This window comes from Pseudonaja textilis, chromosome 3 (assembly GCF_049901715.1).
Source record: "Pseudonaja textilis isolate UNSWEBS1 chromosome 3, rPseTex1.2, whole genome shotgun sequence".
NCBI lineage: Eukaryota > Metazoa > Chordata > Lepidosauria > Squamata > Elapidae > Pseudonaja > Pseudonaja textilis.
In genome coordinates this window covers 102,863,744-102,879,641 of record NC_141992.1, presented here as the reverse complement: position 1 = coordinate 102,879,641, position 15,898 = coordinate 102,863,744, and the positions used below count along the sequence as shown (strand labels likewise).

Below are 15,898 nucleotides of genomic sequence, written 5' to 3'. Positions count from 1 at the left end.
CAAATAGGTTTGGACATTTGGGTATTGTCCACCTTGTGCATAACGAAGTAGAACAGGAATATTTACAAAGTAATTGTGTAAAGATTGCCCCTTTGGAGAATTGATTTCATTCCCATGTAAAGTTATATTGTAGTATGAACCTGGAACATGCTGAACGGGTTGTTTATAAATATTGTCACAACAAAATAATAAAATAAAATATGGAGTCATGTGTGTGGTTTTGCTATCTAAAATAAAACAGGCCCAGGTTCAGATCGTGTAAATGAATGGAAGTCTATTCCAAATTATCCTGTTCCATCTTGGAATTATGATGTCAACAATATCTAGTGCAAGTTTCTTATCATGTGTATATATATTCTGGGTAAAATATGAACATAAGTATACAAAGATATAAGTGACATGTTGTAAGAGTGACTCCACTCTTCAGGATACCCAGTAAGCAAGACCTCAGCAGTGACTTCCGTACTAAGTATTCATATATTTTATTTCTCATCTTTTGGGAAGTGAAAAAAATAGTTTAAATTCAATCTTTCATACAAGTATTTTGTGATGAGCTACAAGTAACTTTCAATGAGCTGCAGGATGCCCGGTTCCTCCTAGCCGCTATTTAAAAGTTTGCAAATGAACAACATTCCATTTTTTTAAAAGCTAAACACTTATAGGAGTTCCTATTCCTTTCTGAAAGTCATTCCATACAAATGTTCAGGAGAATGGAATGGGTGAAAGCAGGCAGATCAGGAACAAAACCTCTTCAGTGGTGTCATTTGCACTTTCTTGTTAGCATCCTGTCCTCATTAGGTGATTTGCAGAGGTGTCTCTAACATCTCCATAAGAAAGGTGTCAATAGGGGTATCACCAATTAGCTTGAAGAAGAAGAGATGTTCTAGGCATTTCAAACCAATAGATCTCAGTGCAGGCAGTCTGAGAAGAAGTTTAGCAAATCTGGAAGAAGGAGGGAGGGAGAAAGAGAGAAGAAAATCTGTAATGAGTTACTGTTGGTAACACCAAGGTCAAAGAGAACCCACCTTTTATGAACTGGGTTGCCAGCAGAAGCCTGCATGCAAGTGCTAAAATATCTGACATCATTAAAACCATATGTCCTTTGGATGCCACTGATTTTATACACACCCACACACATCGAGAAAGAGAGAAAAAGAGAGAAAGAGAAAGAGAGAGAGAATTATTTGTTATTTGTGTGTGTGTGTGTGTTTGTGTGTGTATGTACTGTATGTATTTGTATATACTTTATTAAAGATTATATTTACAAGTAAAACAATACAGATTAAAAAAATATGAGTATAAAAAGAAGGTGCAAAATAGAAAAAAAAGACAAAAGGATATAATAAAGGAAAAAAAGAAATAAAGAAGTGACATCCCAACAAGCATAATTCTAGTAAATTATCACCTCCTCTTAACAATGCAGAAATGATCTCTCCTTCCCATATAACATCTCTTAACTAGAAGCAAATCCATAATGCATTGTCATTTCAGTCCTTTCAGTCATTTTTAAAGTTACGAGGAATAACATATTTATTTTAACCTTGATCAAATAAACTAACTTTATATTCCTTTCACTTCTAACAGTCTTGATGTTTAGTGATCAACATCAAATAATGATGTAGAACTCTCTTTCCATTGTTTCTTTCTCTCTTCCCTTGAGATTCTTCAAAATTTTAACAATAACTCTTTTGTAAATTGAATATAGGAAAATTATCAGATCACTCTCTTGACATATTAATTGAACATCATTTGTATATTGCTTTTAATGAAGATATTAGACATCTTCTATACACTCAGTATAACATCTTTTTCCATGTTGTTGCCTGTCATTTATAAATATGGGAGGCATGGTGGCTTAGTCACTTAATGACACTGGAGATAATCTTTGCTCCAGAGGTTCAAATCCTAGCACTATGTGGTGTGGTGAGCTCCTGTTCAGCTTCTGCCCTCCTAGCATGCTACACATGAGTAAATAAATAGGTACTACTTTGGTGGGGGGAAAGAGGTGGCACTTTGTGCAGACAGTTAGAATCCTGCTGGTACTGAACCTTCCAAGTTGCAATGCCTGTTGGTACAGCAGCTTCAGTGGAGGGAGAGGGCCTTGGATGCTGTTGCTACAGGAAAGCCACATGTCTTTCTTGCTGGTGTGGAGCCAGCTCGCCCTCATGTGGCACATCTTAAGAAGCACCTGAGTGGGAACCAAACAGGGCTAGCTAACAGGCAGCCAAACTACAATTCTGCATTAGCATTGTAATCTCCTGGTTAATTTAACATTGCCATATTCTAAATAAATAAATACATTTGTAAAAATTTACAAAAATTTGTAAATACACTTTCAGCTCATTCTTGTCAGGTAGTACTTGTTCCTCTTCCATAACATTTTTAGATGCAGACTCTTCATAGAGGCAGATGTCTCTGTTGACACTAATAACATTCAGAATCCATTCTTGTATCAAAAATATCGTTCAATTTGCCTAATATTAGAATAATTTGCTTCATTCTGTAACTATGTCAAATTTAAAATAAGTTTTTGGAATTAATTATGAAGAATTTTCCCTGTAGGAAAATGCTGTTGTTTTGAATTTAAAAAGAAAAAAAATAACATTTTTTAAAAAATTGGGCATTAGAGGGAACTAAAGACTACAATTAAAAAGAACACACAAACTTGACATAGTTACAGAATGAAGCAAATTATTCTAATATTAGGCCAATTGAAGGATATTTTTGATACAAGAATGGACTCTGAAGGTTACTAGTGTCAACATTTTCCTACAGGGAAAATTCTTTATAATTGATTCCAAAAGCTTATTCTAAATTTATCTGGATCCTTAGTCCATTTATAACTTTCTAAAATCAATTTTTATTCATTTTTGCTGTTTATTACATTTTTAAAAAGTTCTTAAACTTGAATTTAAAATTTTACTTATATATATTATGTTATAAACTTAAAAATATTTTTTTATAAAATTATTTTTGTAATTTATAAAATTGCTTACTGTTGATACATATCTTCAGAGAAATTGTCTAAAAATATATATTCTGGAAATGGGAATAACAAGAAGGGACATATCATGTTATCATGTTCAGTGGATGAGTAAAAAAGCTACATTTTTTTTTATTCAGATACACATGTTGATTCAGAAGATTTTAAAAGAAGGATATACAATTGAGGACAGAGGTTTTTGCAGGGGTGGGATTCTACTGGTTCGGACTGATTCTATAGAACCGGTAGTTATGATTCTGCACAGTTCAGAGGACCAGCAAATCATGCCCATGGCTGGCCCCGCCCCTCTCCATCTGCCCCTCCCCTCCCCACCAAGTCAGTCCTTATCACGCATGCACAGCATCGCATGTGCATGCCCAACATGTTCTCCCCACCCAGTCACTCCTTAAGGTATTTCTTTTTTTCCCCTTCCAATGATCAGCTGTTCCAGGATCCCCCTCACTCTCTTATTGCTTTGCCCAGGAGGCTTCCCTGAGGCCCAGGAGGCAAAAAGAGGCATGGGGGGTGGGGACGGGGGGGGCGCTGTGCCCTCCCACACTCTGTTTTTTGCCTTTCTGGGCCCCAGGGAAGCTTCCTGGGAGCAAAAACACCCCCCAGGAGGCTTCCCTGAGGCCCAGGAGGTTAAAAAACAGGGGAGGGGTGTGCTGATAAAAGAAGAAGCGATGCTTACCCAGTCACATGGCCACGCCCACCCAGGCACGCCCACAGTACCAGTTGTTAAAAAATTTGAATCCTATCCCTGGGTTTTTGTCTTGGGTTTGATGGACAAACTATTGGAAAAATGTCATGGAACGTTGTTTTTGTACATGATAACTGCAGCAAGATTATTATTTACCACAAAGATGAAAAAATTGGCATTACACACAATGGAGGAATAGTTGGTAAAGATGATGGGAGTTGCTGAAATGGCTAAATTGACATTTAATTAGAGAAAAGACATGTTTATTGCTAACTGGAAAACCCTTACGGACATTTTGTGTAAAACAGAAAAAAATTAGCATAATGTATGGTTTTGATGATTAGACAGGGTAGATTATAGGAAGATGAGAGTTATGTTGTAACCATAGAGTAAGTGGTAAATTTATAATTATACTTATAACTGTTGTAAAAAAGATTAGAAACTACTTTTTATATCTTTTTTCTTTATTTTGTATTTTTTTTCTTTCTTGCATTTTAAACTTTCTTTTGATTTCTTTTTCTTACTTTATATTCATTTGTATTAGTTATCTTCCTTTAATGAAATTGAGGGTATGTGGTGTGTTTATGTATGTGTAAAATTCAGTATTATTTTTTCTCCATCTATTACTAAATTTGTAATAATATAATTAAAATTGAACACTTTGAAATGCTGTTGGAATACATTGCAAATGCCAGTATTCCTTTCAGTTAGAGGTCTCTTTTCTCTTTAAGTCATCTCCATACAATACTACTCTCTTAGTTATGCATTTTGGACAAGAAATATTAATTGGCTGGTTTAAAATACTGCTGCTCAAAAAAGAGATGAAGAACACAAAAGGATTTTAAAGTAATTCAGAAAATGCAAGGGTTTTTTAAACTTTAGCAATCTAAATATTGTCCAGCAGATGGCAGAATGGGACAGCATAAAAATTATAAAAGTTAGCTTGTGGGAGATTTCTCTTTCAAACTAAGAACTGTATTTTTTCCTAGAGAAGTTTTCAGCGCCAAATACACTGGAGTACTAATCCACATCAAGCCACATTTATACTCATACCTTCACCCTTCCCCACTTTTTGTATTCTATTTAAAAATAGCTCTCAGGACTTTTCCACTTTGCAGTACTACAATGCCAGGCTGAAATGAAGCTGACTTCAGAAATCCCTGCATTATATACAATATCTATAATCCAGCAATCCAGGCAGAACATCAGGTCATCACTGGGGTCAAAGCAGAATCATGGACTGAAATTAACCAGTCCATGATTCTGCTGTGACCCCAGTGATAACCTGAAGTTCTGTCTGGATTACTGGATTATAAATCAGGATACCAGGTGTTTTAGTCCCCCCTTGGGCATGGAAGTCTGGGTGTCTATTGGCCAGTTGTTTTATCTCATTCTAACCTATGTTATGGGAAAAACTTGTTATGGGAAAAATAGGAGGCAAGAACATTATATATACTGCTTTGAAAGGCAGAGTATACCTACAGAGTATAATTAAACTCTCTTATTGATGGACCTACCATTTCTTTACCAGTACAGGATGGCAGGGGAGGGGAATCGAAAAGTAAACACCACAAGTATTACATTTTTTATGTCCCTTGGGCTGGAAGGAGAAAGTGACTGACTTCTTGTCAATTGAACTTTAAAAGATTAAATTAAACCAGGTTAGGCCAGTCTTCCATTGTTATATCAGTGAATTTGTATATACAGTCATTCTCATTTAGTGACTAACCTTGGTTAGTGATCAATCACATAATAGTGATAGTAGTAGTACAGGATGATGTTGTGCATTTCTGCCCTCTGAAAAAAACTGATCATAAAAATCAGCTCCAAATCATTTCCTGTCTATATAAGATTCAATGGCCTGAGAAGTTAGTAAGAAAAATAAAGCAAAGAATTCCTTAAAAGCAAAATCCTTCTCAAATCCAATATGAACAGCAGAAACAAACCAGTGTATCCCTGCCAAAAATTTTATGAAAATCTGATTTAAAATGACACACACACACACACATACTATATATAGGTAAAGAAAAAAGGTCATCAAACAACACATAGAGGTAGTCCTAATATGCAGAGACGTTGTCAGGAAAGCTCAACTTCAACACGAGTGGAAGGTAATGAAGCATGTGAAGAAAAACTCAAGTGCTCTTTAGATATGTTCAGAATGAAACCAAGAGGAAAAGAAGCAGTATGCTAGCTACTCTGGGAGGATGGCAAAAGATAGCAAGTAACAGAGAAAAAGATAACATACCCCACTCCTAGATTGGTTTAGTCTTCTTGGAATGGAGGACGTGTTCTACTTGATAATTTCAAATAGATGATTAAAAAGCAGGATTTGAATCTGAGCTTGACCACAGAATAGTCAGGAAATATTGACTGACCTTGAATGCATTTAGATTTCTAGAGCCAGCTAAAGCATCCTAGCATACTGAATGAATTTCCTGGCTGTTTTCCAAGTTCAAAAATTGACATTAGGTTAGCCTGGTGAGACTTATTCTAAAACAATGACATGTCAACGTCTAGTAACCACTGCATTGTTTTATTTACAGATACTTAAATGTTTTTTTTTCACCTGCTCTTGAATCCTTAATGTCAAAGTGCTTGATTTTTGGTTCTTTGAGAACCATCTTCTTTTTGAAGATGGAAACCTTTATTCTCCTTCAATCAACCAGTATGTCACCCAGGTTATTTTAAAGGTAATGGATAATATTCAAGCTAGACATCAGCAAGTTTCTTCAATATCTTAAAATGCAGGTTTGAATTTGAACCTACTCAGAGTCAGTAGGTATTCTATGTCGTGTCTAGGCTTGAGCTAAAATCTTACTCTTTCATTCAGCTCCTACAGTTATCCAGTGTAATTCAAGTCCTCTTTTCAGAAAAGATGAAGCAAAAAGAAGAGTTCAGCAGTTTTGCCTTTTTTTTTTTTACCTATTATCCTCATACTGTTTTCATAAAACTTCTGATATACTGAAACTTTTCCTTTAATTCCCTTTTTTTTTTAAATTAGCATCCTTTCCCAAGCTTGTGTTGAGATTTAGCTTTCCTGGCACCTTTCATACTTATTAAATTGCTTTTTCTGGTGACCTGTTTCTATTTCCACCTCCCATATATGCTTTTTAAATTTAATAAATACACCAAGCTTTTTGTTTAGTCACAATGGCTCCTTCTGCTGTTTTTCAAAAATTTTCCTTCTCTGGAATTGTTTGTGATTGTGCTTTTAGTTGTAAAATTAACACTATTAACACAAATCTTGCATGGTAGGATTCCCCAAATCTTGTTAGAGTGTCCTTTGAGGAGCTCCTTCCTTAGAAACTCTCACCCATCAGAGCAGAAGGAGCAGAAGGAGGAGTAAAAGGGACTTGTATTAAGGTAAGGGCACTAATAACCTTACAAGGCCTTTGGAGGGGTGGTGGGAATAGAGAGATAAGTTTTGATTGTCATCTTCAGCTGAAAAAAGACTATGCAACACTCTGGGAATAAGTGACTCTGACTCTCATGGCAAACTTTAAAATCACTTTGGCTGATTTATTTCCCTTCTTGAACAATGAAAACCTAAAAGAAATACAGTATTTATCTACTTGTAAAATGTCTCAGTACTATTACCTCAAGCTAAGATACAAAAACATCATGGTTGATGTACTTCTGTAACATCTTAATATCGTTATGCATTAAGCAGCCTAAACAATTTCTATTTACCTTCCAGGTTGCTCAGGGTACTTCTGTTTTGTGTATGCCTCCAGGGTAGCATAAACTTTCTCACGTAGCAATTCTATCTCTGCAGGACTAGACAGGCCTTTGGCATCTGATGCAGTGACAATAAAGGAAAATGAGGGACAAATATTCTAGTCCCTGAAACAACCGTATCCAATTTAAAAAAATAGCAATAGCACTTAGACTTATATACCACTTCATAGTGCTTTACATCCCTCTCTAAGTGGTTTACAGCGTCAGCATATTGCCCCCAACAATTTTGGGTCCTCATTTTACCCACCTCGGAAGGATGGAAGGCTGAGTCAACCTTGAGCCTGGTGAGATTTGATCTGCCAAATTGCAGGCAGCCAGCAGGCAGCAGACATAGCCTGCAGTACTGCACTCTAACCACTGCGCCACCATGGCTCTAATCAGCTGTAATCATTCTTAGGGATGAAAGTGCTGCACCATTTCGGACAAGTATCAGAAACAGTCATATTGATTCTTAAATTGTGTATTATATGAAGAAAATCTAACAATTTTATGAAATATAAATAAACTTTGTTATCTATTTTAAGAAATCTATGAAAAGACATGTAGCATAATGGCCTAGTTACAGTTGCAATTTGAGAAGTTATAACATAGCCAATACTGAATACTGGGACAATCTCAGCATTCCCATTTTCCCTTCTATTTTGTGAAGGATAATCCCTTCTCTTTTTTCTTCTGCAACCTTCCTTTGCTATTCAATTACTCTTCTCCACGTAGCATTCCATTTCTCTTTATCTTTCATACATCTACCCCTATTGTTTCTTGTAGATCATTGCTGCCTCAGTAATGCAGCATGATAATGGCAAACATTGAAAGTCAATTAAAAAGAAAAAAAGAAATCAATTATGAAAAGTCACAAGAAAAAAAAAAATCTCTGCTCCTCAGAATCCAGCATAGTCAATGGCTATATTAGCTGGGTGTAGAGAGGTATAGGAATTTCCGGAGGAAGATGGCAGCCTTCCCAAGATACTTAACCTGGATTGAACAAGACAATGGCTCGCAGACACCCCAGTTCAGATTTGTCCATCTGCATGTCTTTCATTTTGGATACCAACTCAGTAAGAACCCTGCATACAGAGACAAGGAAGAAGGGGAATGAGTGAATCAAATTATATGTATGCATTACTGGTGCTTCTACTGGTTAAGTGGGTCTAGGACAACTCACCACAGCCATTTTGCCATGCCCAACTCACCGTGGGGCAATTCCATGTGGGACAACACAATCCAGTAAATGTTATCCATCACTGTTTCTTTGACATTATTTTCATTTTTGTCCATTTCCACAAAAATGGAAATAATGTCAAAGAAACATGGCAAATAACATTTCTCACATGGAGTTATCCCATGTAGAATTGTCCCACAGTGAGTTGTCTGCAGCGAGTTGTCCTGTGGCGAGTTGGCCACCGCAAGTAGTATGGAATTACAAGGAGGTGGGTTCTTGTTTTTTGGTTTAATGAGCCATCAATTCAACACTATAATCAATTAGAGTCGCACTGCATTTTGTCTATTTTCATGGTTGTGGAAAATCTGAATTTTTTAAACAGGGAAATAGAGTAATCACGCAAATGGATGTTCATACTGTTTTTTATCCTATTTCAAGCTGGGATTTTAATCTAAGCAGTGATAAAAACCCCTGTATGTTTTGGAATGCAGATACCTGCAGAATTATCCATTTCAACTAAACCCCACTCATTCAGTTTGCATGTCCTAGAGGAAGGTGCTCTTGTGAGAAATTTGGGGGAAGGGGGACAAAGCTTCTCTATGGGGTCTCTAATGCTCTGGCTTTCTTGTAGAAATCAGCATGTCACCTTTTCTGCCAGATTTTAGGCTGTTGATGGAAAGAGAACTTTCAAGAGAATTGTTAATGCTTAGATGTTAGAGCTATATGATTCTGGCAATTTTACAGACTGTTGTGTAATTTTTATTCTGTTTGAATATGCTTTATGTGGTACATCACCAGGATTCTATTTTAAACAAATAATTGTATAATAAATAAATAACTGTATCAGTCAACTGATATCACACCTTCATTACTTTGCAATGTCTTTCATATTTTTGTCCCAATTATTTTATATATTTATTCCAAAGGAGAACAATTCTAAAGGAACATGTGAATTAAATCAGGGAAAGCTACAACTTTACAACTGAAGAACTCTTATAAAGTGTTAATCTTTTTATCTGTTTGAGCAACTAGAGGTACAATCATTCCTTCTAATCTCCTGTTGTCTACTATATTTGCAGTGTTGATTCTATATAGATTTCATAAAATATCCTTAGCCTACCATATCAGTTACTTTTTTTAATCCACTCCGCTGATAATTCCTTATGAATCCTTTCTATGGCTTGTACCTTTAGAATATGCCTGTGCATCATGTCTGTATTTCCTCTTTCTTACAATAGACTACCTAGTTAGCTAGGCTACATATGTGGAAACTGAAATGTTCCCATATCTTCTTTAGATCAACACATTCCATTCATCAGAAAAAGGAATTACTATATTTTTCGCACTATAAGATGCACCTGACCATAAAATGCACCTAGGTTTAGAGGAGGAAATCAAGAAAAAAAATATTCTGAACCAGAGCCTGAAAGGACTACAGATCACCAAAGGACTGGCACCATGACTGGCATTTGCTCCATAAGATGCACAGACATTTCTACCCACTTTTGGGGGAAAATAAAGTGGAGTAAAAAATATGGTACTTTTCCTGTATATGACCTCTATTAACCATATCCAATATTATTTGACATTGTCTCATAATGATCATATCACAGAGGAGGGAGACATGCAATTGAGATACGCTCTTATATAGGCAATATGTACATATAATCTTGCAGAAAAAAATAAGATCCTATATTTTTGTTAATAGGGTACAGTTTTAATAAAGTGGCCACTAATATTTTGAAGAGAATTTGAAGAGAAGAGAATTTAACTAGGGTTCTTAAGCTGTGGCTTTTGCCCAAGACTACAGCTGATGGCAGTAAATAGAAAGGATTTAAATTCATTCATACATGCTGTCCCATTCACAAGAGCTGGATCATTTCCACTCATGGACACAGTAAGAAGAAATGGATAGTCAGTAAAAAATGTCAACATCACTTTATTTTTTTTACATTTCCCTTGATCTTTACAGCAAAAAAGCAACAACAAATAATGCTAGAAACCATCCATCTATAAGAAATTGCAGAATAATATGCAAAACAGGGAACTAACAACATGGTATATAATTGGCGTGTAAGCGAGTCCCAAGGCAATTTCGGAAAATCAAAACTTTTTTGAAGGGAACAAAATTAGAACAGAGAACTTTCACAAGTGTCTCCCTGCATAAACACAAGCAGCCTTTCCTTTCTGACAGATCTCAGAAGTACTTATTTAAGCTTTTCTTACTCTGTCATAACTAACCAGAAGTTATCTAAGAAAATGCAAATGCTGGAATTAAGAATAAAAACATACCTGTCAAATATGGAGCCGACTCCAGCGCTGTGTGCACTGCTCCGGTGCACGTGTAAGCCAGTGGCCAGTAATATACCATCCTGTACAGAAACAGAGCGATGGGAAAAAGAAGCAATCAGCAGTTCATTCCAACCTAAAAAAGGAAATAAGAGTGATATATACTTTTTTTTCTTTAAAAAGAATGCTGCTTGATAAACTGGCTGTTAATTTGACTGCACGAATTTATGCTACATTAGAGTATGCAAAGTTTTATTTATTTCATTTCATCCCTGTAACTATTCTCCCTCCCAGAAAGTTCAGTTTGTTTGCAAAAGAACAAGTATTACTGGTATTACTTATAAGCAACAAAGATCAAGAAGATCTTTTTTTTAAAAAGGAACTGAAATAAGTAATAAGGCAAAAGATAATAGCATGGATATTGAAAACCTATTTCTCATTTTGCACATTATTAGAAAATGTTTGCATCTCATGGCATAATCTTTGAAGAGAATTCAAATATATGACTTGCTATTGAATAAATATGTTTCTACACAGGGACACCAGATATTAGTAAACCAGTAAATGTTTAAAAGAAGTTATTTTAAACTTCACAATGCAATTAGAGAAAAATGTGTTTTACTACTTTCCAATACTAAGAAGACAAGCAAACCTACAAACCAACCATCAAAAACCTGTGTGCTGAAAATTTGTTTGAAATAAATTCATTTCCCAGCATAGTCACTGTTTAACTATAAATTATTTGTTTTAAACAGGCCATCGAATTGTTCTTATTTTTATTCTTTTCAATCTCACTTTAAAGAAATGCACAAAGTACAGTCATTTGACTTGATGTGTGATTCTATAGATCAGCACAAGCACCATGACAATATCTCAATATCCATGGGGGTTGTACAATCACATCCAATTGGGGAGATGTTTTTTTTTCCAAGTACAGGTAGTCCTCGACCTATGACCACAATTGAGCCTAACATTTCTGTTGCTAAGTGAGATAGTTGTTTAATGAGTTTTGCCCTGTTTTATTACCTTTCTTGTCACAGTTGCTAAGTGAACCACTGTGATGGTTATTAGTAAGCACTGTTGTTAAATGAATCTAGTTTCTCCATTGCTTGTCTGAAGTTCGCAAAACGTGATCATGACCCTGGTTCACATAAATATGAACCAGTCATAAATATGAACCAGTTGCCAAGAATCCAAATTTTGATCACATGACCACAGGAATGCTGCAATGGTCATATGTGTGAACAATAAATCACATTTTTCAGTGCCATTGTAACTTCGAATGGTCACTGAACCAATGGCTGCCTAGGACTGCCTTTGGTCCATAGAGAATTTAGAGGATTAGATATGAGGTTCACAATATTACTCATAACTGCCCTGGTAGTAACTGCCCCACTACACTCTGGCTGGCAAGATGAAGCACTTCCTTTCAGCCTTGAGACAGGATAAATCCTACCATTCTGCCTTGTTTAGCTCTGAGATTCATTTGCATACACAATTCCAAAAGCCACCGCCTACCTTTTCCTGACAACTTTGGACTTTATTTTAGGAACGCAGCATGAAGTAAGATTCAGAATCCCATCCCTTTGGGATGAGAGAATCTTACCACCAGCTGAAAATGATGACCTCGATGACTGAGAAACTCTACAGACCACCAGCTGAAAAATACTATGTTTAAGCTGAAAACCAGTTACAGAGAAAGTAGGAAGATTGGATTATATGAAAATGTGAGGAAGCTGAACAGCTGCCCAAATTCTGAAGGGCTGGGCATTTCTTCCTTGTCTCTAGCCATATTCTGTCCACATTTTTTCCAAAATGGGAAGATGTCTTATCTTCTGGGAGAACAAAACCAGTGGTGGGATTCATATTTTTTTATTACCGGGTCTGTGTGCGTGGCTTGGTGAGCATGGCAGGGGAAGGATACTGTAAAATCTCCAGTCAGAAGTGGTATTTGCTGGTTCTCCGAACTGCTCAAAATGTCCAGTTCTCTACCGGTTCTCCAGAACTGGTCAGAACCTGCTGAATACCACCTCTGAACAAAACACCTTGCAAAGAGCGATGGCAAAGAGGAAGCCTACAAGTCATTACCTGCTCGAAGGAGGATAACTTGGTCTTCTAATGTCAGGTCTGAGAAGTGTGGAATCCGCTTGGCCCATTCAACCAATGTGAAAAGCTGTTTATCAGCTGCATGGCAAATATTGGTGACAGGATCATTGGTCTAAGGGAGAAACAAGTATATAAGCCAGCAAAAATACCTTGTTTGGGCATTTTTCTATAAGAAAAAAACTTTTAAATCTTTTGTAAGAGTCTATCCATCTTGCCTATCTACCCAAGGACAGTCCAGGGTGATGGAGCAATTCTTGTCTTCAATTGGTAATTTCTGCCCCCTTTACCCCATCTCCTCATCCAGGGAAAGAGAAGAAGAAAGAACAAAATTGCCTTTCTGTCAACTAAAAAGTCTTAAAGGTCAGACTGTGACATGAAATTGGTGGCCAATCAACAGAGCAGAATCTGAAGCAGATTATAAGATACACCTTGGCACCAAAAATGTATGTTTAAAATTGTACTTTGTTTATTAGGGAACAGAACAGCAAAGAGAATCATGGATGAGTTTCTCATGGCTTAGACTAAAAAGGATTGAGGGAGCAACTTTAAATAAGGGTGATCTTGTCTTCCGGTTTGAGCTTCTTCGGCAACAGACTGAAACCATGTCTCTGCGCGGTTTCAATCCGTGCTCGCCGCTGGAGCACCCCGAGACGGCTGGTTTTGGGGCTAAGCCACCCCATAGAGGTGGTGAAGAGGGGGGAGACCACCAGCAGGGTTGAGGAGAACCACATCTCTCCTCCCCAGCTGGCCATTACTCCCTTTCCCGAAGGCGGTTGTAGCGGTGGTCAGAAATGGCCACCACAAAGAAGAACTTGAACGGAAAAGAATGTGCAGGAGGAAGATAAGAAGAGAAAGTTTTGGTTGACCGGGTCAAACAGCAAAAGCAACAAATAAGGTACCCTGGAATTGAAACTATTAAAAAAAAACCAATAACATTGTTCCCTAAGAAGATTTCTAAGCTGTGAAGGAGAGAGAAAAGGGAAAATATTTGATTTTTTTTCTCCTCTTCCTATACTGACAGCTAAGAGACTTAAGCAAGAAATTGGAAAAAACATCCACTTTGACATTAATAGGCATTTAATGCTGAAAATAAAAAGGCAAAGGGATAATAAAGATTTCTGGATAATTAAAAGCTTTTGAAAACAGGAAAGGAGAGAAAAAGAATAAAAGGGCAGGATCTGGAAGGGAGGAGACTGCCTGGAAGTAAAAAGAACTTACAGCAAAATCTCAACAAGACTTCCAAAAGATACATTTTAACTGAAACATTGCAACAAAATAGTAAAACCCCAGGAAGAGAAAGTGAAAAAACAAATAAGAAGAAACAGCTTGGGACTATTTGGATTACTTGGTGATCTCTGGATTCTTGGTTATTATATTTGAATGAGTAAAATCAATCAGGTGGTTGTTTAAAACTGTTTAAAATGGCCCCACTTTTAGAAGAACTGAAAACGGAACTTAAAAAGTACAAGGAAGATGCACAAGAAGGGAGAGGTTCTTTTGGCTTCGTATTTCAGTTTTTAGAAATGGTGATTTGGAACTATGAGAAACAACAAGAAATGCCTGCAGAACAAGAAGATTGGGACAAAGAAGAAGCCATCTTTAATGAACAAGTAATCTTAGGTGGGGGAAAAAAAGGAAAGGGGGGAAAGAGAATGGAAAGTTTAAGATTGGGAAAAACAACCCCCCAAAAGAATAGACTGAAAAATAAGTATAAAATCAGAAAGCAACAGAAGAGGGAAATGCAGAAGAGAGAATTAAAAGTAGAGAGACAAGGGGGTAAAAAGGGGAGGGAGAAGAAGAGAGGGAAGAAAGAAAGGAAAAGAAGTTATAAAGGACAGGAACAAAATATAGAGAAACAGGGCCTATTTAGAGATAATGGGTGAAAATATAATGGAAAAAGGGATTCTGCAAAGGTGCATAAGATAGTATTGTTATATTAGAAATAATTTCAGAAAATATGAAACAATGTATGATTAAAATGTTTGATAAAATAGTTATTGTAACTAAGTGGAATGCTTGCCAATAAATAAATGTGACAAAATGAATATTTAATGATTTACAAAACATATGTGAAGAGAAATAAGGGAAAAATTAATTATGGAGATTAGATATGTCTTTAAGGAAGTATGATATTAAATTGAAAAGAAATGTTAAAGATGTTAAGACTTTAATGATTATTAATGATAGAACTGAATTGGAATGGAATGAGGGTTTATAATTACATACATTTATAATCCTTTTTTTAAAGAATATAGTGTGTATTATAAGAATGTACCAAGCAGAATTCCATTGGAAGTTATGTATTATGTATTATATTGAAGGTCATAACCTTAAGGTATATATTGAAGTTTAAATAAGAGTTGGATGGATGTAATTAAAAGATATAAAGGTGTCATACTCCAATTAGTAACTACAGGAGAAAATTTGTTTAATGAGAAAAGATAATATGAAATTGAAACAGAACAGACGAAAGTATAAATATAATGATTTGAACTGAGATGAGATAATCAAAATAAAATTGAGAAAATTAAAAGAGGGGGAAAAACTATATAGAAAATGTAGAATAGTATAAGATATGGAATAGAACACAAAAATGTGCATGAAATTGAGTTTGTGTCTGTATAAAGAAGTTCAACCCGGGACCATGCTATTTTAAAAAAAGATGTTTTACTTGTATTTTGTGTGTGTGAAAACCCAAACAAAACTTTATTAAAAAATAAATAAATAAGGGTGATCTTTCCAAAATGCAGAACTAGTCTCAAGGAACTAGCTTGTAAGGTTTGAGTAAGAACTGAAGCAGATCCAATCCATAGTCATACCCCATATCAAGCAAATGTGCATCTTAAGAATCTGAAACATTGCCCAAATGCCAGGCTTGCACATTGTAGGGACAGCAGCCCAGGCCATGAATGTTGGGCAT

The 15,898-nt window shown here is 36.0% G+C and overlaps 1 protein-coding gene across 4 annotated transcripts in view; it reads right to left on the bottom strand.

Moving 5' to 3' along the window:
• Nucleotides 1-466: 466 nt before the first annotated feature.
• RXRG (retinoid X receptor gamma) overlaps nucleotides 467-15,898 on the bottom strand; it is a 37,557-nt gene continuing 22,125 nt past the window's right edge. For all 4 annotated transcript variants that reach the window (XM_087930525.1, XM_026703414.2, XM_087930524.1 and 1 more), the window contains exons 6-10: nucleotides 12,961-13,090; nucleotides 10,876-11,008; nucleotides 8,397-8,488; nucleotides 7,377-7,482; nucleotides 467-942 (exon numbers count right to left, since the gene is read on the bottom strand). In XM_087930525.1, coding sequence (XP_087786651.1) covers nucleotides 795-942; nucleotides 7,377-7,482; nucleotides 8,397-8,488; nucleotides 10,876-11,008; nucleotides 12,961-13,090 — 609 coding nt within the window. In that variant the 3' untranslated portion in view covers nucleotides 467-794. The remainder of the gene's footprint in view (nucleotides 943-7,376; nucleotides 7,483-8,396; nucleotides 8,489-10,875; nucleotides 11,009-12,960; nucleotides 13,091-15,898) is intronic.